This window comes from Prionailurus bengalensis, chromosome D4 (genome assembly GCF_016509475.1).
Source record: "Prionailurus bengalensis isolate Pbe53 chromosome D4, Fcat_Pben_1.1_paternal_pri, whole genome shotgun sequence".
Lineage (NCBI taxonomy): Eukaryota > Metazoa > Chordata > Mammalia > Carnivora > Felidae > Prionailurus > Prionailurus bengalensis.
The window spans coordinates 9,130,576-9,151,262 of record NC_057359.1 but is presented as its reverse complement, the minus strand read 5'-3'; the positions used below and the strand labels follow the sequence as shown (position 1 = coordinate 9,151,262).

The 20,687-nt window shown below is 43.5% G+C and overlaps 1 protein-coding gene across 9 annotated transcripts in view; it reads left to right on the top strand.

The window, feature by feature from the left end:
- SMARCA2 (SWI/SNF related, matrix associated, actin dependent regulator of chromatin, subfamily a, member 2) overlaps positions 1-20,687 on the top strand; it is a 181,530-nt gene that overhangs the window by 68,018 nt on the left and 92,825 nt on the right. For all 9 annotated transcript variants that reach the window (XM_043565330.1, XM_043565325.1, XM_043565329.1 and 6 more), the window contains exons 16-22: positions 72-138; positions 811-921; positions 3,578-3,820; positions 5,214-5,327; positions 14,912-15,019; positions 15,612-15,698; positions 19,375-19,421. In XM_043565330.1, coding sequence (XP_043421265.1) covers positions 72-138; positions 811-921; positions 3,578-3,820; positions 5,214-5,327; positions 14,912-15,019; positions 15,612-15,698; positions 19,375-19,421 — 777 coding nt within the window. The remainder of the gene's footprint in view (positions 1-71; positions 139-810; positions 922-3,577; positions 3,821-5,213; positions 5,328-14,911; positions 15,020-15,611; positions 15,699-19,374; positions 19,422-20,687) is intronic.

Sequence of the window (20,687 nt, the reverse complement as noted above, 5' to 3'; positions counted from 1 at the left end):
AACATCTTTTTAACCCCTGATTTTTCATACAAATGCATTTTTCTCTGAATGTTTTCTTTTTTGTTCCATAGGACTCTGTCTAACTGGACATATGAATTTGACAAATGGGCTCCTTCTGTGGTGAAAATTTCTTACAAGGTTTGGAATGCTGTATTTATATATAAATGTGGAGAAGCAAAAAATAGACCCTATTTTTTTTTCTTCGTTCCATATGCACATCTGTGAACTGTATTTGGTTGTAAAGTTTTGTCATGTACATCATGTACCAAACAGTGTGAGTTAATCATCCCAAGAAGATTACTGTAATAAACCATAATTACTTTCAGATAGTGAAATGCAGAAGAAAATTGTTAATTATCATATTGCGAGGTTTCTGATGAGAGTAATACAAATGACAAATATCGCGCATTCCGCGTGCCTCTATGCCCACGGTTCCCGCAAAGTTCGCAATTACCCGGGCGCTTGGGCTGCCTGCTGCACGGTCCCATAGAAATGAAGCATTCCACCAGGGCAGCAGGGTCTCTGCTACCTCGAGGTTGCCATAATTTCCTTTTCTCTCTTTCCCCACCCTCAGTTTTCACTGGGAAAGCCTGTCTGTAAGGGTCTGAAAACTGTCCAGATGTGTGCGATTTTGCCAAGCACTTTCTTCCTGGATAATGGATCTGTATATGATAATGCATATATGTGCAATTCTCAGTCACGTGTCTGGGCTCCATTAAGCCATGAATAGTGAGACAAAATGCTCACATTACTTCCATTGGGATATATATATATATATATGTATATATGTATGTATTTCCTTCCATTCAGGGCACCCCTGCCATGCGTCGCTCCCTTGTCCCCCAGCTGCGGAGTGGCAAATTCAACGTCCTCTTGACTACTTATGAGTACATTATCAAAGACAAGCACATTCTTGCAAAGGTATGTTTGAAAAAAAAAATTCTTTTACCTCTAATTATGGACCATTGCACTGGAGCGTAAAGTATTCCCCAAATTATACTCGCTACTATAATTTGATCATTAGATGGCTTCTCTCCCTTCCCCTTGCCCTCTCCCTCTCGCTGTCTCCCTCCCTTCCTCTCTCTCTCTCTCTCTCTCTCTCTCTCGCTCTCGCTCACTTGCAGAGTCAGATATATTTTGGTCTTGGGTTTTAATTTTATGCATGCTTTTTTTTTGGCATATGTCATTGATTCTGCTTCTCTTACCTAGCCTCTCATAGTTAATGAGTTTACATCTCTTAAGAAATTCACCTGGGCTCCCTCTGCAACTCTTTTTCTCTCCAGTGGCCCTGAACCTGCTTGTGGAAGAAATAATTGTTTTTGCTGCCCTGGGTTATTGTCAGCCGCGTGACTTCATTCCTCTGGTGCCTTTGTCTCTCCAAAGATGAGTGGGCACCTCTCCATACGAACATTCATCCAGGCTGGGGCTTTGGTGCTATTCCTGTGTTAGGTTTTCCTGGGAAAATAATGGGCTATTGTTTGAATTACTCTGGGCTGTTTCTCCATTTACTTGAACCTGAGAGAGGCTTGTTTTCCACCTGCAACCTTCATGGCTCTTAATTTGTACGTCCTAAGTTGTCCTTTAGCCATAAAATAGAAAAGTGTTTTTCACTTATATCACCTTGCCTCCCGATGGGTTCTTGCCGGATGACAGAAATACATTGGTTCATGGGAGCAACTATGAAAACTTCCTTTTGTTTTCCCCTTTGGTAATTTCTTTTTCCCCCACGGTGCTACCGAAGTGCTATAATCTGAAACTAAGTTATGGCCAGAACTGAACGGAATCCCTGTTTCTTGGATCTGTTCTCTCTCTGCCTTAAACCTTTGCTCTGGGAATGGAGTGCTCCCTTCGTGGCATCACAGGAAGTAACATACAGGAAGTGTGCTCCCAGGGGGGTTTAATAATTGAGATGACAGTGGCAATAGTGCTGTGTTCCTGCTCCTCCGGCTCAGAGATGAATTTGACGTTGAACATGTCAAAAATGACATGTTTTCAATATTACTGCGGGAATGTGTTTGCACATTTGAGATTCTTTAAAAAAAAAAACACCCTATCACATCTTCTGCGTATGTATTTCAGAATTCATCAGAGATGCCTGGTAATGAGATGAATTGCTTTTATTTGTTACTGAGGCTATAGAAAGGGATAGTAATATTTTGCCCAAGCAGAAGACCTAATTGGTAAATTAGCAAATTAGCAAAATCAGCGTCCCCTGATTCCTTGTTTGTTAGGTCATAAGCTAAATTAGGAAATTAGATTAGAATGCTTACTTGAATACATTTTTATCTGCCGGCCTCTTTTCATGCTGTTGGTAAGCTTGGGACAGTTGTCCGTACAGCTTGGTTCTTAAATGCTTTTCTTAGAAATGGTGAAAGAAGAGTAAACAACCCCAAACTCTGGTAGTTTCTTTTACCCGAACATCCCAGCCTGGCGGATGATTTTATTTCTTTTCCCCCGATTTTACCGTCACTTCTCATGAGGAAGGCAGGAACCACCTAAAATACTTTGCTAGTCTCCCTCCTCTCTCTGGGAGCTTTGCAGCAGGATCCAGGGACATCTGAGCACCGGATGCTTTTCTTGGCCATTTCCACTGTTTTGTAGGGAATGAATAGGCTTAGTGGCACATTCCTTATTGTTCTCACTTAAAGAAACTGAGACCAGTGACCTTGAAGAGGGCTGAAGGGTAAGTTATGAGAGAGGAAGGGGCCAGTGTCTAGTAGACTTAGGAGGGAAGATAGTGTCAAATGGCCATTCTTTATTTTTAAAGCAGTAGTCATGCTGGGAAAGAAGATTGTGTTTAATTCCGAAGTTCTGGCACAAATAGCCAGATGATATTTTAGCATTGTCTTCAGTGCTAGTGAGTATGTCCTTTCATTTTAGCTATCTCAAAAGAGTGATCCTAGATCTGGCAGGTAGGGAATTTGTCTGAACCGAGAGACTCCAAGTTGCCAGATCTTCTTCTTTTTTAAGAGAAGCTGGATGTCCAGATTTTTATGTGAAATATTCCAACTTTGAAATGTTAGCAACTCATTCAAATTAAAAAGAAAAAAGAACACTGAGCTGAGCCAAGCCCCAAAGGTACTAGTCAGCCAATATAATAATAGAAAAGAAGGCATGAAGCCGGAAGAGCTCAGCTCTAAGTACCTGCTGACGCCACCTTGGAAAACCAGTCAGTAATCTCTGCTTTAAGTGGAGAGCTCTCTTCTGTACTTTCTAGGAGCAGAGGCAGCATGAACACTAAATCTGAGATAGCATCAATAGGAGGGGTGTTGGGGGGCGAGACACAGGAGCTAGTCCTGGCCCGACCACTTCATTCTGGGCTAAGTTCCCTTCTTTGGGAAGGGCGGTTTGGAATCACATGGCCCCTATGCAGCATTGTGGCTTTGACGTTCCATCATCACATGACGTCTAACATGATCCATCAGGTATGGGAAATAGACTGTTGAGATTCTTTTATCCTAGGGGGAATCACACTGTATTATTCACAAAGTATGAATTCTTTGGTTTTCCTCACCACTGCCTGCCTGTGGTATTTTCCCTAGCTCACCACATGTTGGTCCTTCCTCATGTGTTACAGATTCGGTGGAAATACATGATAGTGGATGAAGGCCACCGAATGAAGAATCACCACTGCAAGCTGACTCAGGTCTTGAACACTCACTATGTGGCCCCCAGAAGGATCCTGTTGACCGGGACCCCACTGCAGAATAAGCTTCCGGAACTCTGGGCCCTCCTTAACTTCCTCCTCCCCACGATTTTTAAGAGCTGCAGCACGTTTGAACAGTGGTTTAATGCTCCATTTGCCATGACTGGAGAAAGGGTACTGGTCTAACTTTTGTATTTTCCACGTATGGGAATGAAATGAACATAAGGAACCCAAAGCCAAGAATGGTAGTGCCACAGAAAGCCCGTAGGGTGGTTTACAGTGTTGCTTACTTTACAGAGCTAATCAGTGGATGCATATGTTCTCTTTCCAGGGTTATTTTCTGTCCTAGGAAAATGGTCTAGGATCCTAGAATCTAGGTCCTTGGTCTTTTGCCAACATGTTAAGTAGGCCAGCAGAGAATGTTCCTGACTGTTGGAATGTTTATCTACAAGGGCCACAGGGAGGATGAACGGGAGATATTTGTTGAATCCGTTTAACCAGATCAACCGAATCAATTGAGCACAAACCTTAAAACAGATATTTCCTTGTTGTAAACTTGAGCTTCTCGTCAAACTATATCCCCCTGAAGAATTTGTGTGTAAAACTGAGCTAGTCCACACTAATTCTCTGTACACATTTTTTTTTTCTGGCTTTTGTGTGAGCCTCAGTTTCGTGTCTATATAAATGCTCCTCAGATCCCGGAGCAGCCATTTTCACATTCCTTATTTTCATTCCTTCCACCATCAATTTTTGTCTTGGAGCTCATTTCTGAAAGGAAGACACGGGCCATTGCAAGAAAAGAAATGGGTACCTGTCCTTTTGATTAGTGGTTTCTTAACTGTGGGATTGAAAAGCCACTTAGAAAGCTGTCGAGACATTTATGTTGGAACTCTTCAGCCCTTGAATTTTGAAGTACGTTATAGGGATCTTTGCCCTTTGTCAGAAATTCAGTGGCTTGCCCGTGTGTAGAAAGCAACGCCAATGAAATCTGCCCCCTAGAGGTTCATAGAGGAAGGTGACACAGAGTTCTAGACGAGGTTATGTATACAGAGGGTGGAAGGAGATCAGGGCAGAGGAAAGGAAGAGTGAGGTAGAGAGGCTTGGAAGGTCACCAACACAAACTAGATCTGCTCTCTTTTTCTTTTCATGTTCAGGCCACATGGCCTTGGTGTGTTTCTGCATCGGAGACAATCCAAGTTAAGAGCCCTAGCTTAACGCTTCAGCTTCGAGTGAGAACACACGAACTCTTGCCCCTTCCCTCGGGTTCTGTCTCAGCCTTCAGTAAGGCTTTGTTGCAGTCCTATCCAAAAGATTCTCACCTGGGAAGCTGGGGGCTCTGGCCCCTTTTCCATGGAACTGCACATTAAGACAAAGACACCCATTTAGAGTCCATTTTATTTCCACCTGGCACGTGGGAAGAGAATTCAGAGGTAATGAATGACCTGGCCTTCGTGCTGCACATACAATTTCAGTCGTGCATTGCAACAAATAAGAAAGGTAGCCTAAAGTGTTATTAAGTGAAACACCATTAAAAAAAATGTCCGACTCACCTGAGGTTCTCTTGTAGGTGGACTTGAATGAAGAAGAAACTATATTGATCATCAGGCGCCTGCACAAGGTGTTGAGACCATTTTTATTGAGGAGGCTGAAGAAAGAAGTTGAATCCCAGCTGCCAGAAAAAGTATGTTGCAAAATCAAAAAAGTGGTGGCTTCTCTCTGCACCTTCAATTGTGTTTCTGAAACAGCAGGCTTGTGTTTGAGTCACAGGTGGTGTCGTGGAAATAGCGTGATGTCCTTTTTTTGTTTGATAGAAGCTAGAGATTTTAGGGTAGGGAGAGAAGGGAAATTTTGGTGTCTCCAGCCCAGTTTCCTAAGGCTCTGGGGCAGATTTTATAAAATTAGCAAATTCATAGAGTCTGCTTACATCTTAGCTTTAACTTACCTTCCCTTAACCTTGTGTTCGTTTAATGTTGTACTGTAACTTTAGGGTGGTTTTTTTTTTTTTTTTTAAGTTATTGGCCTCATTGAGTTTACTCTTGCAGGAGCCACAGAATTTATGTGCTGGTGAGTCAAACAAGGACATGAGTTTGGGGCTTGAATCATCAGCAAAAGGCCTACTAGACATTTGCCAGGTTTCCTAGAAATTTATTGAATGCTTGTGATGCTTGTGATGCCACTGTTCTGATAGTAAGTGAAAAACAAGAGTTCCTGCAAATTATAGACACATCATCTAATTATTCTTGGACAGGGATTTTGTCCTGCACCATAAAAAGTAACTTCCTGTGAACCTTTTAGGCAGGTATTTATCAGGACTTTTCAGTGCCTTAGAATGTCTATTGAGCCCTTCCCTGCACATTTTTTGGTTTGACCTGGGTATTAGTTTAATATGTTTCTGATCCTATTTTGGAAGCACACACTTCTGAGTTCTAAATTATATTGTCTTAAAGATAGATTGTTTGACATTGTATATGACTTGGATGAGATATTTGGATTTGAGTTTTCTCCATAGATGAGCCAGTTCAGGAATGTATATTTTGCATCATTGTGTTTTTCTGTGTAAGGGCTCTATTTTTTTGGACAGATTGGCTCATCCTGTTCATTTTTTAAGTGGGAGTTGACAGGGTAGTATACAAAGCTGATCTCTTTATTAAGACCGAATTCTGTTCCTAATTCCCCTACTCATTAACAGTCAGGAAGAAAAGGAATTAAGAATAAATACAGTCCTTATATCATTCTTATCCCAGCAGAAGACTAAATAAGTATTTTATTTTGCTAGTGAATGGATCCTGGGGATTGAATGTGGTTGATATTTCTTTGACTTCCTGTGGTCTTGGTGTCTTTGGGTAATCCCCTTACTGGACCGTACTTCTTGAATAAACTGGGGCATGGGTCCATTGGTCAGTGGCCCCCTCTAACTACTTGTCATTATACTGTTACTGACATCCTGAAAGGTATAGAAGTGGATGTTAATAATTTTAACGTATCCTATACTTCTTTTGTTTCTTTAGAAGTATAAAATAAAAGGTAACTAACCGAAGTCCTTCATTTATTCATTTCATAATACTTGTTACTTTTGTTTACTTATTTCCAGGACTGGGTAATATAGACAGATTTTTAAAAACACATCACATGGGGTACATGGCTGGCTCAGTTGGTGGAGCATCCAACTTCAGCTCAGGTCATGATCTCACAGTTTGTGGGTTCGAGCCCCACACTAGGCTCTGCACTGACATTGGGATTCTCTGTTTCCCTCTCTTCTGCCCCTCCTCTGCTCGCTCTCTGTCTCCCAAAATAAATAAATAAACTTATTTGAAAAATCTTAAAAAAGAACACATCACAAGCTGGAAGTATGCCCTGTTTTAAGAAAATCCATTATATAAGGCGCCTGGGTGGCTCACTCAGTTAAGCATCCAACTCTTGTTCGGCTCAGGTCATGATCTCACGGCTGTGGGATCGAGCCCTGTGCTGGGCTCTGCCCTGAGCATGGAGGCTGCTTCATATTCTTTCTCTCTCTCCCTTTGCCCCTCTCCCCTACATGTGCATTCTCTTTGTCTCTCTCTGTCTCCCTCTCTCTCTCTCTCCCTCTCGCTCTAAAAATAAGTAAATAAACATTAAAAAGAAAAGAAAACCCATTATATAAAACTCCCAGCTTGCCCAGAGTAAGGGTTATGGGGTGATCAGTTTGTGTCACAGAGGAATTCTTTGCTTTACTAAACTACTTTTTCTCACTGTTCCTTTCACAAGAGAGCTTCCTGAGTATGGATAAACTTAAAAAAAAAATTAGGATTCGATTTTCGAGAGCATGTCTTCTGCATAAACTACACTTTATATTCTTTAATACCTAGAGTATTATTTGAGGTATGGTAAATGCCCTGTATGTGGTATATTATCTGTGGATAAGCTGCCTTTTATGGAGGCAGCTCGTGGAGTAGGAATAACGGGCCCTGCCTGCTGGAGCGGACATGGGTCCCCCACTGCCTGTCTCTTACTAACTGTGTGGCGTTGGTCAGTTAATCCAGTGAGTCTCAGTGCTCCTCTCAGTGAACTGGAAAATAAATAATACCTGCCTTCCTACAGTCGTTGAGAGGATTCATGGAGGTGGCACTTCTAAGTCTCAGCCTGGCATGCGATACACCCTGGACCAGTGACAGTTGCTGCTGCCATGTTCCTTACTGTCTACACGTGTTGCTGTGTCCGCTGCTGACTTGAAGTTCTCCTTTGTGTTCACCTCAAGTTCTTTGTCACCTTCCGCTCCTCCTTGCCTTTTCTGGGGCCCTCCCCCATTCTGTGCCCATAAACCTTTCCAGGTGAGTAGGGAGCTAATCACACTGCTTGTGCATGTAGCTGTTGATGTGGTTTGGCCTGTGTTCCTTCTCTTCTTTTTTTGTCTTGTTAGGCTTTTTTACCTGAGGGAAGTTGGTTGGCCATTAAAGTGGCATCCTGGGGCGATAAGGAGCTTCCTTCTGCCCCCATCTGCTTACAGATGGTGTACACACACACACACACACACACACACACACGTGTTACATACATGTGTGTTTATATTATAGATACATATTACAGGTGTAATATAGCATACACCAACATAGAAATGGTGTCATATACATATACATATATGTATATTTATTACATACACGTGTGTATTACATATATGTGTATGTTTATTGCACGCATGTGTGTATATATTACACACACATATTACAGGCGTAATATATCATATACCAACATATAGATGGTATCATATACATAGACAGGTGTGTATATTACATACATAGTGTATATATTACATATACATATCACAGGTATAATATATGCCAACATATAGATAGTATCACATACATAAACATAGATGTATACGTATTACATACACTTGTATTTTACATATACGTATTACAGATGTGATATGTGTAAACATACAGATGATAACATGTACACACACGTGTATGTATTATATATACCTATTACAGGTGTGATAAACCAGACACCACAAACAACGTGTATGTCTTTCTCAGCCTGTATAAAGAACTGGATAGGAATTATGGCTGATGGTAGGAAAAGGCTACATATTCCATAGTAAGAATTCTCAAATGCTCTCATGAAACGCACCCAGTTAGGAAAGTGTTTTTTCATTTTATTTCTAACTTTACATATGATAAAATCTAGTCTCTCAGGTATACAGCTCTGTGGGCTTCGGCAAATGCATAATCCTGTTAACCGTACCCACAGTCAAAATACAGAACGTTTCTACCTCCCAGTCCCCCCCAGCCCTGCCCAGATCCCCTGGCGCTGCTTGTTTTTAGCCAAATCCTCTCTGGAACCGTTAGCCTCGTGCGACCCCGGATCTGTTTTCCATCCGTATAGCTTTGCCTTTTCCAGACTGTCACGTGGATAGAATCAGTCATCGTGTCTCATCAGACCTTCTGCATCTGGATTCTTTCACCCAGTACAGTGTGTTTGAGCTCCATCCAAGTTGTTGCCTGTATCAATGGTTGCCTCATTTGTATTGTTGAGTAGCTTTCTGGTCTGTGGGTGCACCGTGGGGTGTCTGTCCATTTATTTGAGGGGACAGTTGGGTTGTTTCTGGTTTTTGATGATCGTGGATCCACCTGCTATAAACACTGTGCACGGGTTTCTGCGTGAACATAGCTTTTCATCTCACTCCAGTGGGATTGCTGGGTCCTGTGGTAAATGTACACATAGCTTTACAGGAAGTTCTCTAAACTGACTTGTTTTCTAAGCTTCCTGAACCATTTTGCAGTTGCACCAGCAGTGTCTGAGCTGGGCGTTTCCTCCACATTCTCGTCAGTACGCTTTGAGTGTCATCAGCTTTCTTGACCTTTTTGGCCATTTCAACAGGGGTGCACTGGTACCTTGTCATAAATTTGCATTTCTCCATTTTCCACTGATGTTGGGCATCTTTTCATGGCGTATTTGGCCTCCATATACCTTCTTTGATGAAAGGGTGCTCAAATCTCTTGCCTGTTTTTTTTTATTGGATCGTTTCTTATCGTTGAGTTTTAAAACAGAAAAACTCTTCAAAATACAAAATATATTCCATATGTATTAAATAGTAATTCTGTCTAGTGTAGCTGGAGTAGGCTCAGGAACCTGTACTCCCTCTGATGAAACTAAAACAGGCATCTAAGGGCCAGAATGTTGGGATGTGCAGCCCTGTTTCATACAAAAATTAGCTTGAGTAGGTGAGTTTTTAATAAAAATTTGTTTTAATCCATGAGTAATAATGTAATAAGTCTAATGATACATCTAATGAGCAGGGGGGATGTACTGTCCCCCCAGTGCCTCCAACACCACCACCAATTTGTCACATGAAATCCATTCCTTCCACTCAGGAAAGGACGTATGTAAAACCTAACGTAAACTAAATAAAAATTGATTTTGCAATTTAGCTCCCGTTTGGGGTCGTCTATGCTGACTCTCCACTTTGTTAATTCATATAATCAAGAAGCAACTCTACTTGCAGTCGGCTGTGTACATACTGATGTCTAAATATGCTCAAATATGTGTACGATGCCTGAGGTTGACTAGAGGCTGACCTACCCAAAATCGATCCTGATTTTGATGTCATCTGTGTAAAACCACAAACAGGCTTCCCTTGGATGGGCAACTTGTGTCTTCCTTATATAAATCCGTGGAGTGCTTGATGTGATTAATCATTACTTCAGGGCTCTCACACCACAGATTCCAGAACTTGAGACTTGCAAATATTTAATGTTATTGTTTGGAAACCTCAGTTCAGAAAGTGGTAATATGTCACACAGCGTAGTCTACATTGCTTGGGCCAGTAACATACCCTTTCGGGAGGGAAGTTGAAAGTGAAGAGTAGTATTCAGGAGGAAACTATGGCTAAAGCTTGAAAACTTTTATGGGGTTGTGTGGAGCAGACTCTGGGCCAGTACAGTCACCTGATGTGGCTCCTTGTAGGGACCAGTTTGGTCATTTACTAACATAAGAATTCTTAGCAGACAATTATTCTGAGTGTAGCTCAGTACCTCACTTTCACACATGAACAAAAATAGCCCCAGTGGCCCTCGCCAATCTCACTTGTTGGGGGGATTCTCCCTATTAAAGAGGCACAGATTTCATTCCTGCAGCACCAGCATATCTCAAGGAACTTCTGCGTTCATGCCATAATCAGGTGCCATCACATCTCTCGGACCTGGCAGTTTAAGGGGCATGAGCATCATAGAAACTTCTTTCACTTGGTTCCTCTTGGTCTCTGTGTCAACTTAATAATCGTTTAGGCTGCCCTTTTCTCAACACATAGCTCTCATTGCCTGCCTGCTGTGTGTATGGCTGGGCTAGAAGATGTGGGAGCCACACCAGAAACAGACATGGTGTGAGAGGTCAGACATGGTGTGGAGACGGGGTCTACTCACCTTGAACAAGGACATGACCATGAAAGGCAACATCATCCAGCCCATGTGGATGAGTAATGCAGGCATTCAAGCACTCCAGGGCAGAGGTCTCCAGAGCAGGCACTTCAGGGAGTGTGTTTGAGCAGGGGTGCGTACTGGCAGTCCATTGGGGTATGGGAAGAAGGTTTCAGAACTTGCATTTATATTAACTTTTTAAAAAAATGTTTATTCTTCGCGAGCAATCAGGGGAAGGGCAGAGAGAAAGGGAGACACAGAATCTGAAGCAGGTTCCAGGTCCAAGCCATCAGAAAAGAGCTTGACACGGGGCTCGAACCCACAAACCGCGAGATCATGACCTGAGCCAAAGTCGGGCGCTTAACCAACTGAGCCACCGAGGCACCCTAACAAAGCTTAATTTTTTTTTTTATTTTTAAAAGTTAATATAACCCAGGAATAAATAAACATTAAAAATATTTTTAAAAATTGAGCTCTGTTGACATTTAGCGTACAGACTGGAATGGGTACCCATGCGGTGTGCACGGGAGAAATGAGTCACGTGCCTGGGTTGGATTGGGTCGGTCATCCCCAGGGGGAGTGTGAGGGGAAACACCACTACCCGGGCATCTGGCAGCCCACCCACCCTCACAGCCCGGCTTCTGCACTTCTTGCCTCTTGTGAGGCTATGCTGAGTTCCCTGTACCCAGATCAGAGGATGTAAGATGGTCTGATTTTAACTAACGCAACACTCCTGGCCCCCATAACGGACAAAGGACTTAAAAAGATTCCACAAGGGACTGCGGGTTGAAAGCAAGAAGAAGAGCATAAGCATAAGTCAACAGTAAGAAAAAGGCAGTCCGGCCTCTCTTGCTCCTGGTGTGAGTTTTTATTAACCACATCATAGGGTAATTGGGCTGCAGTCGGCCAAAAAAAATTAGATGTCAAATTGGACCCTTGAAATAAATTAGCTGCCCTTAACATTGATGACTATGCCCTAAGAGCCATGTGTGTCTTCAGATATTAAAGCTAGTGCCTACATATAATTCATAAGCAAATATATGGGCATGTGTTGGGAAGATGTGCTCTCGTATGTCTACCTGAGAAGGGGATGCCTTCAAAAAAGTTTAATAGTTGGGGTGCCTGGGCGGCTCAGTCAGTTAAGCATCTGACTTTGGCTCAGGTCATGATAACGTGGCCAGTGAGTTCAAGTGCCGCATCAGGCTTTGTGCTGACAGCTCAGAGCCTGGAGCCTGATTTGGATTCTGTGTCTCCCTCTCTCTCTGCCCCTCCCCAGCTCACGCTCTGTTTTGTCTGTCTCTCAAAAATGAATAAACATTAAAAAAAAAACCTTTTTTTAATAAAAAAGAAAAGCTTAATAACTACTTCTTTGAGGGAAATGAAAGGGGAAATTGACTCTGATAGATACGGTAGTTGGGGGAAGAGATATACATGTATAGGTGTGTACACACACCTATACATATATATATATTTGAGATATATATATATGCCTATACATATGTATATTTAAGTTACTTATTTTGAGAGAGACAGCATGAGGAGGAGAGGGTTAGATAGATAGAGAGAGAGAGAGAGGGAATCCCAAGCGGGCTCCACACTGCCTGCTGCAGAGCCAGAGGCAGGGCTCGAACCCACGAACCATGAGATCATGACCCAAGCTGAAACTGAGAGACGCTTAACCGACTGAGCCACCCAGGCACCACTGGGAAGATACTTTTTAAAACCCTTAAGGTAGAATAAGATTTTTTAGAAAAGAGGCACTAAGAGTAACCCCCCCACCCCAACCCCAGGCCTAGAGAAAAGTATAAAGTCAAACAAAACAGCTTGGAGTTGTCTGAGCAGGTATAGGGAGCAAACGTCAAATACAGTTGTGAAGCTTATGACGGTGATTTTGATCATGTGTATCAGAGCAACTTCTGCTCTTAGGTACCCCCTAAGGGTGCAGGGGAGGAGGGTGAGGGAGACTTCCCCTTCTTAGAGCAGCTGTTGGATCCTTGGGATGGGCTCACTTCTCTGCTAACCTGAATGCTGCAGGAGTATTTGGTTTCCCTGTCTGCATGGTGTCATCGTATGTGCCTCCCGCTTCCCAAAGTCCCTCCCCTCCAGTGCTTAGCAGTAGCTGACTGGTGGGAAGGGAGTTAAGGGATCTGTCCCTATATCTGTATCTGCTGCTCCCTAACACACTTTAAAGCAAGCGGTGGCCATCCCTTCTGGCAGAGTAGCCTTGGATGGCCTTGGTCATCCTTAGCATAGAGCTTGAAAGAGTGACCTCTGTCTCCAGTCCTAACTCTACCATTAAATACCCTTGTCATTTTGAGCCAGACTGTCAACTTTTCTGATGCTCAGGTTCTGTATAAAATGCAGACACAACATCTAACCCTCTCCTAGAGCTCTCGTATTGTGAAATAAGTGAAGGCACAGAACGCCCTTTGCACAGGGCCGGGTCCACAGGAAGAGCTCGGTGATATTAGCCCTTGGTGCCACTTTTATGCTTCTAACTTGTTGCGTGTCTGAACTTGTCTAATACTGCTCTTCACCATGATCAAATTTCACCGACAGCGAACAGCTCTTGAAAAAGTCGACGTGCTGTGAAAACAGTACAGGGTCAGGTATCTGCAACAGACAGCCTGTTGTAAGTCCATTCTTATTTATGAAACTTGAACTTGAATTTCAATTTATGAACCTGAAATTTTGGTTTTTCCTCTCTGGCCAAGAAGGTCATTCCAAACGAAAAGCATATGGTAGGTCGCTTGCTTTTCTTAACTTTGCTGCAAAGATGCTAGCCTTTCTCCAGTCTTAGTCGGCGCATCAAAACAGGTGGCGGAAGGCTATTAATTGCCGCTCTATCTGGGCTGACAAAGGTGCCTTCTGACGCAACAACTGAATGAATATTCAACTTCTCTTCATCTGTGACCTCCTCGCCCTGGCCCTCAGAGCTGAAAATAACCTGATCGTTTTTAATCAGTTTATTAAACATTAGGCAGCTTGCTGATTGACTTTTAATCATATTCTGCAGATTTCTAGGCATTTATGTGACGTTTATTATGAAAATCGCACATTTGTATTCTGGGGATTTTTTTTTAATAAAGAAAATAATACTAAGAAATAATCAAGGCAGGTTTTATGCATTAAGAACGTGCTAGAAGTATTGCAGGTGCGTGTTAAGCCAAGGGCACATGAATTCCCTCCAACTGTTTTAAATTGGATTTTTTGCAATAGTCCAACTGGAGGCACAGGAGGCTTTGCTCTCTGTAGAAGGTCGTAAAGTTGCATCCAGTTTTGGATTAATTCCTCTCCGCACCCCCCCTCCTGCCCACCTGCCGTCCTCACAGGTAGTATTCTCTCATCTCTGAAAAGCAGAGATTAATGGTAGTCAACCTAGGGCTATTACAAATCTCACTTTTGGACCAGTACTGGGGTCGCTGTGTATGACCATTAAAAAAATGATTAACAGAAAATCTTGGGATATTGCCCAGTCACTGTTTTTCTGTTCATATGAGAGAGGGTGTAGCCAGGAAGCAGAAGAAATACTAAGAAAAAACTCTGTATGGGACATTTTTGAATTTGAACATTTTGCAAGCCCCCCCCCCCTTTCTCAAATATGGAACAAGTCAAGAATTTTCAGAAAACATGACCCTAGCCTCAGTTACCTACAACCTTTGGAAGGTCCCTCCATCGTAATGGTATCTTTAGGAGTGGTGACCGTGGTCCCCCCCACTACCCCCATCCCACCCTGCACTCTGTGAATCCAAGAAGGGGAAACAGAGGCTCCTGCAGGGCTCCAGAGAGTGCACCCACCGCCACGCCTCAACAGCCTTCTGAGCACGGGCACCTTCTCCCTCCTCTTACCTACTTGCTGTTTCTTCTCGCCCAGGTTGAATATGTGATCAAGTGTGACATGTCAGCCCTGCAGAAGATTCTCTATCGCCATATGCAAGCCAAAGGGATCCTCCTCACAGATGGTTCCGAGAAAGATAAGAAGGTACATCACAGAAAATAGTGCAACTCAGGGTGTCATTGTGCGTCTTCTCACGGCCGTGACATCACATACTCCCGGGACGCGTCCCTGCCAATGCTGATTTGTTAAAGCACACTTTGGGGCCTTTTCTCTAGCTCTTGTTGCAGCCGAAGGAAATCTCTTAACCTCTTCAATCGCAAATTGCACTGGGGCATGGAGAACAGAGTGTGTTCCTCTCACCAAAATAGTTTTCAGCTCTGCTCATGTCACTTCTGCAGGGACTATATTCTGCCTAAGCGTGGGGTGGCATCTTAGAAGGTTTTAAAATCCGGTGCCGCTCCTCGGGCATCTGGTCTGTCTTCTCTCTCCAGGCTTCTGGGGAATAGACAGGTCGCAAAGCCATCGTCTCGACAGAATTCCCTCCCGTAGGACAAGTTAGTCCCAAGGGAGATGTTTTATGTCACTCGGGAACAGCTGTGTAACAGGAGCTTTGGACCCCAAGACGCATAGGTTACTTAGAAGACCCTATGGCCCTTTCTATAAAAGCTTACTTTTTAAAACAGGGAGTATCTGATCGATTAATCATTTGTTCTGTCTTTATTCCCCTCGTCCTTAGGGGAAAGGAGGTGCCAAGACACTTATGAACACTATTATGCAGTTGAGGAAAATCTGCAACCACCCATATATGTTCCAGCACATCGAGGTGAGTCCCTGTTCTGCTCTGTGTTGAGTTTGATCCCGATCGCACTGTCCTGTGAATACGACTCTTACAAAAAGGCAGGTAGGAAAGAAGGAAGGCAGGAAGGAAGGAAAGAAGGAAGGAACGACAGAGGGAAGAAAGAGGGTTAAAATATGCATGGAGGTTGCAGACGTATGTTCTGATGGCTCGACAAGCAGAATTAACAAACACGGATTTTCTGGTTATGGATTCTCATTGGCACCAAGCACTTGAGCAGCTGGAATTTTATAACCAAGGGTTTAAAGTAGTGAGAAAATATTGTAAGCTCTGGCTCATTATGTGGGTTTGGGTAAGTGCTGTGAATTGCCTTGTTATGGTAGGAGCTGCGAAATTGAAGGTAATGATGAATACAGCCAGCTTCCTCAGAAGGATGCTGTGAAAAAAATATTAAAATAACGTATTTATACCTGTTGAAGAGGAAGACGTTCTCGAAACGTTCTTTGTAAAAGACGCTGACTTTGGTCTGTTGCTTCGATCTGCTTTTTTTTTTTTTTTTTTTTTTTCCCCTTTCTGGCTCCTATCACGACAGTGTAAATCCCGGCTTTTCTCCTGACACTCTGGTCTCACTGAGCTATTTTTAGGGGCGAGGACATTTCCCTCCCTGTTCATTGCGTGCAAATAAGTTTCCTAAATTGACAGAACTTCACCCCAGTGGGAACAATTGACCTGAGCAGGAAGGAAAAGGAGACAAACTATAGTCTCCCATTTTTCAGCGTTGCTGCTGATGCGTATGGCCCTTGTGGCAGTTACACACCAGGGCAGTGCCTGCTGTCCATGGCACGTGAGCAGGCACTCCAGGGAACAAGCCACCGCAGGCCTCCAGTGCCTGCCCCCGTTCGTTAGAAAAGGAAATAAGTCGAAGGTTCTGGGAAATGAGAAATTTCATAATTACAGTATAAAAGTCGAGTTGCCATACTCCTGACTTTCAAATCGTCTTGACTTTGACGGTTCATTTTTCTTCTCCTTTCTTTTTGGTAACCACACTTGTCAGATAAGAGTATCGCACATTCTGTGCCTGTCCTAGAAACCTGTCCCAGGCATCCTGATAACTGCTGTCACCACTATTCATGGGGCAGAGTAGCTATAGGCTAACAAGTTCTGGATCCCAGTAAAATGGCAGCTGCAGCAATACTAAAAAAAAAAAAAACACAACACCCAAAAAACAAAAAGAAGAAGGAGAAAGATCCCACCGTCAAGGCACAGCTATTTAGACACAGAGTGAAGGAGCATCCGGTGGGTGCACCATGGGGCGTGAGGCCACGTCCCGGGCTACTTTGTTGTGTGACCTGGTGAAAATCTCGCAGCATCTGCAAACTTCAGTGTGCTTGACCTGTCATCTCATGGTGACAGATTGATTATAGGACTGGCAGAGGCTAAAGTTCAAAGAAAAAATAAGATCGGAAGCATCTTGTAAATTGACAATATATATTAAACAGATCAAAGGTAGCAACGAATTCGTGGTGGATTTACATTGGTTTGTGACTGGGGGGGGCGTGGGGAGCCAATAAAATGGCTTCATGATGAAAATGACTTGGGGTCATGTCAGGCTAACCCATCACCCACCCATTTAGCCCGCAAAACAATTTTAAGATATTTATTCCTATGCATAGAGGGGTTTGAGGGCTTACAAGTTAGGAAAATTAAGTGTCAACCTAATTTCATTTTGGTTCTCATGCAAAAATTAGCCTTTGAAACATGGGAGGTCATGTCAGGAAGGGGGATGACGTCTTCCTCCCTCAAGCTTTTCCGTCTGGAGAACCTGAGGGAGAAGATCATCAAAGGAGCGAAGTTTAAGTAACATGCCCTCCAATATTTGCATATTCACATTTTTTTTAATTATTTATTTATTTATTTTGAGAGAGAGAGAGAGAGAGAGAGACAGAGAGAGACAGAGCACGAGCAGGGGAGGGGCAGAGAGAGAGGATCCCAAGCAGGCTCTGCACTGTCAGCCCCGAGCCCAGTGTGGGGCTCAACCCATGAACCTCGAGATCATGACCTGAGCCGAGATCAAGAGTCAGAAGTTCAACCAGCTGAGCCATTCAGGCGCCCCTTTACATTGTAAATAGCACTCAGTAGAGAGACAGAGTCTGATTTACATTTTTTTTTTTAATCACAAAAACTTTCAGAAGCATCTTCCTAGAAAGGTGACTCACGGTTTTGGCAAACATAGCACCCATACAGCCCAGAGTTGGTGCACGCATTTTGCCTTTGTCTTTGTATTGTTTGCCCCACAACCTTTGTTCTTACAAAATCATACCGGAAGTCCAGCCTCTCTTGTGGACTCACTGTTTCCCCGGAGCACCGGCAAGCCAGGGAAATGACAAACAGCACTTTTTTTTAAATGTTTAGTTTTGGAGGGAGGGTGTGCAGCAAGAGAGGGGGACAGAGAGTCCGAAGCGGGCTCTGCGCTGACAGCAGAGAGCCTGATGGCGGAGCTTGAACCCACGAACCTCGAGATCATGACCCAAGCTGAAGTCGGACGCTTAAGCAACTAAGCCACCCAGGTGCCCCGAAAACAGCATTTTTAAAATGCTGCTAATTCCTCAACCTGCCACCATGCACCGACACGTACCATCTCTGTGGTTTTTACGTCTCTTGGAGATAGGGACAGAACCCAAAAATCTAGCCGGGAGTGGCTGCGTGTGGAGTGGGCAGGCCCACGTGGTTCCTGGAGTCAGAGCGGGATCTTTGGCCATTGTCCATCGGTGTTGATCTTGCCAGCGGGGCAGCATCCTGAGGGGCTGAGCCCACCACAGGCGATGAGGGTATCCGAGAGGAGAGCCCAAAGGGGAAGATCTGATCCCCTTGGAGGCAAAGCTCCGTGGGTCGGAGAAGGAAAGGAAGCAGAGAAGGGTGACAGCTGGTGGCTAATGTGAAGGTGTGATATGCTTCCTTTCCCCACAGATGGTCTCCCTCTCCATAAAGCAGGAATGGAAACATCACATGGAGAACAGTCATTTATTTCTTCTGCAGGATCAGCGAGGAGGGAATTATGTGATGAAGCATTTCAAAATTCGATGTAACATTCCACCATTCTTTAAATCTAAAATTCTTTGTTTTGAAAATGGAAGCCAGGCGCCTGAGGGAACAGTGTCCATTTAGGGCCTTATCTGTAACAGAGGGAAGAAAAGCACAGTATGGGAGGATTTTAGGATGTCAGTAAACTCAGATTTATGATACAGTGCACCTGTTAAATATCTTTGCAGTATACATATGTGTATGTCTGATCCTGATTTGCTTATGTTAGGCTTTTCCTCTAGTCTAGACCTAAGTCCTTCGGGATAGATACTCAGTTCTTTCTGGGTCCTCTGTACCTGTCTGGCTCAAACCTGGGTCAGTGGACACTTAATCACTGTTTGATAAGTAAACTAATTCTGTCATCTCAGTATGAGATTCTGGAGCTTTGCAGAAACTCCCAGGACACGTTCGTGGCAGAACAAAACTCCAAATTCAAAGATACGGGGTTTCTGGTTCATCGTCTAACAAGTATTTTCCTATTTATTATTTTGTTTAACTATACTCTAGAAATAAATAGAACGACCTCACTACAAGAGTCATTATTAAGTTAATGATTTACATGTCTGGGTTTTGTTTTTGTTTTTGTTTTTTAATCATTGTTTTCCTCCTCTCTTTTTTAAAGGAATCCTTTGCTGAACACCTGGGCTATTCAAATGGGGTCATCAATGGGTAAATCTTAAAATTTATTTTTCTTCCAAAAATTAGTTAGTCATACCTAAACTTTTCCCTCCGTAGTGTTTCCTCTCACACACGTACGTACTGTTCTCCTCAGTCCTCTCTCACCTCAGCAGAGGTGAGATAGCATCAGCATTCTCTTTTATTTTCCTGGCATAAATTACTCCATGCCTTAAGCATGTGGCTATTTAAAGGACATAGATCTCATTTAATAGACATAACGGTATGCTCATGTCCTAAAAATTGTTGTGGAAGCTTCAAACATTGTGACTTATAACCGGTGGTGTAGCTTGAGCCGAAAAGAGAACTTATCATATTAAATTTCAAGTTGACACTTAACATGGACGTGCGTGAGAGGAAATGTCTCGTCTGCTATAAATATGGATGACGTTACAGTAGTTTGTCAAAGTATGGCCCGTATGAGAAACGTTTGTTTTGGGGTTTTTGTTTTTGGTTTTTTGAGTTTTTTTCCTAGCAGCAGACATTGAAGAGAGCCATGCCTTACAACAACAAAAAAGAACCTTGCATTAACAGATAGTCTCTGTTTTGCCCCAGGGAACATTGATCATGAGGATGTAGGGGCCATTCTGGGATCCCAAAGGCAGATGGTGTCCCTGGGCTAAGCACCAGAGATTGGGACCCATCCAGAACCAGTGCCTCTAGGCTCTCCCACTCCTGTTTGCTTCCCTTTCCCCTGGCTGTGGTCACTCCTGCCACCATCACGGGACTGGCCAGGTTGCTTACTAAAAACATGGCCGCAGGAGATGTCGGGGCGGGAAGGTGGATGTTGGGAAGACGTACACTTGAAAATGTGTCTGTTAGAGACAACACGCACTGTGTCACAGGATCAGCTGCCAGACGATACGCTTCAGTGTAGACTGCAGGTGCACTGACCGGTGTTCCCAGCCACGTCAGCCCTACGATTACGTTTTAATAATTTAACACATGCCTGTTGACAAAAGACAAGTAGTTTATTACGGTGGAGGAAAGGCCCTGGTTTAGGTCATTAACACCCTGACAGAGGTAAATCTACTGTCCTATTTTTGATATGAAACTTCTGTGCAAGCCAGGCCTCTTGTCCCCTTCCCAGTCTGTCCTTCCACAGTGTGCATGGTGATCTTGTAGAAGGGTGTGGCAGATCTCGCCAGGCTCCTGTTTAAAACCCGTCAGGGGCTTCCCGTTGCACTGAAAGCTAACACACCCAGTGTGGTTAAAAGTGTGGCATCTGTCCCCACTCCCTCCTGCTGCCTCTTGGCCCTC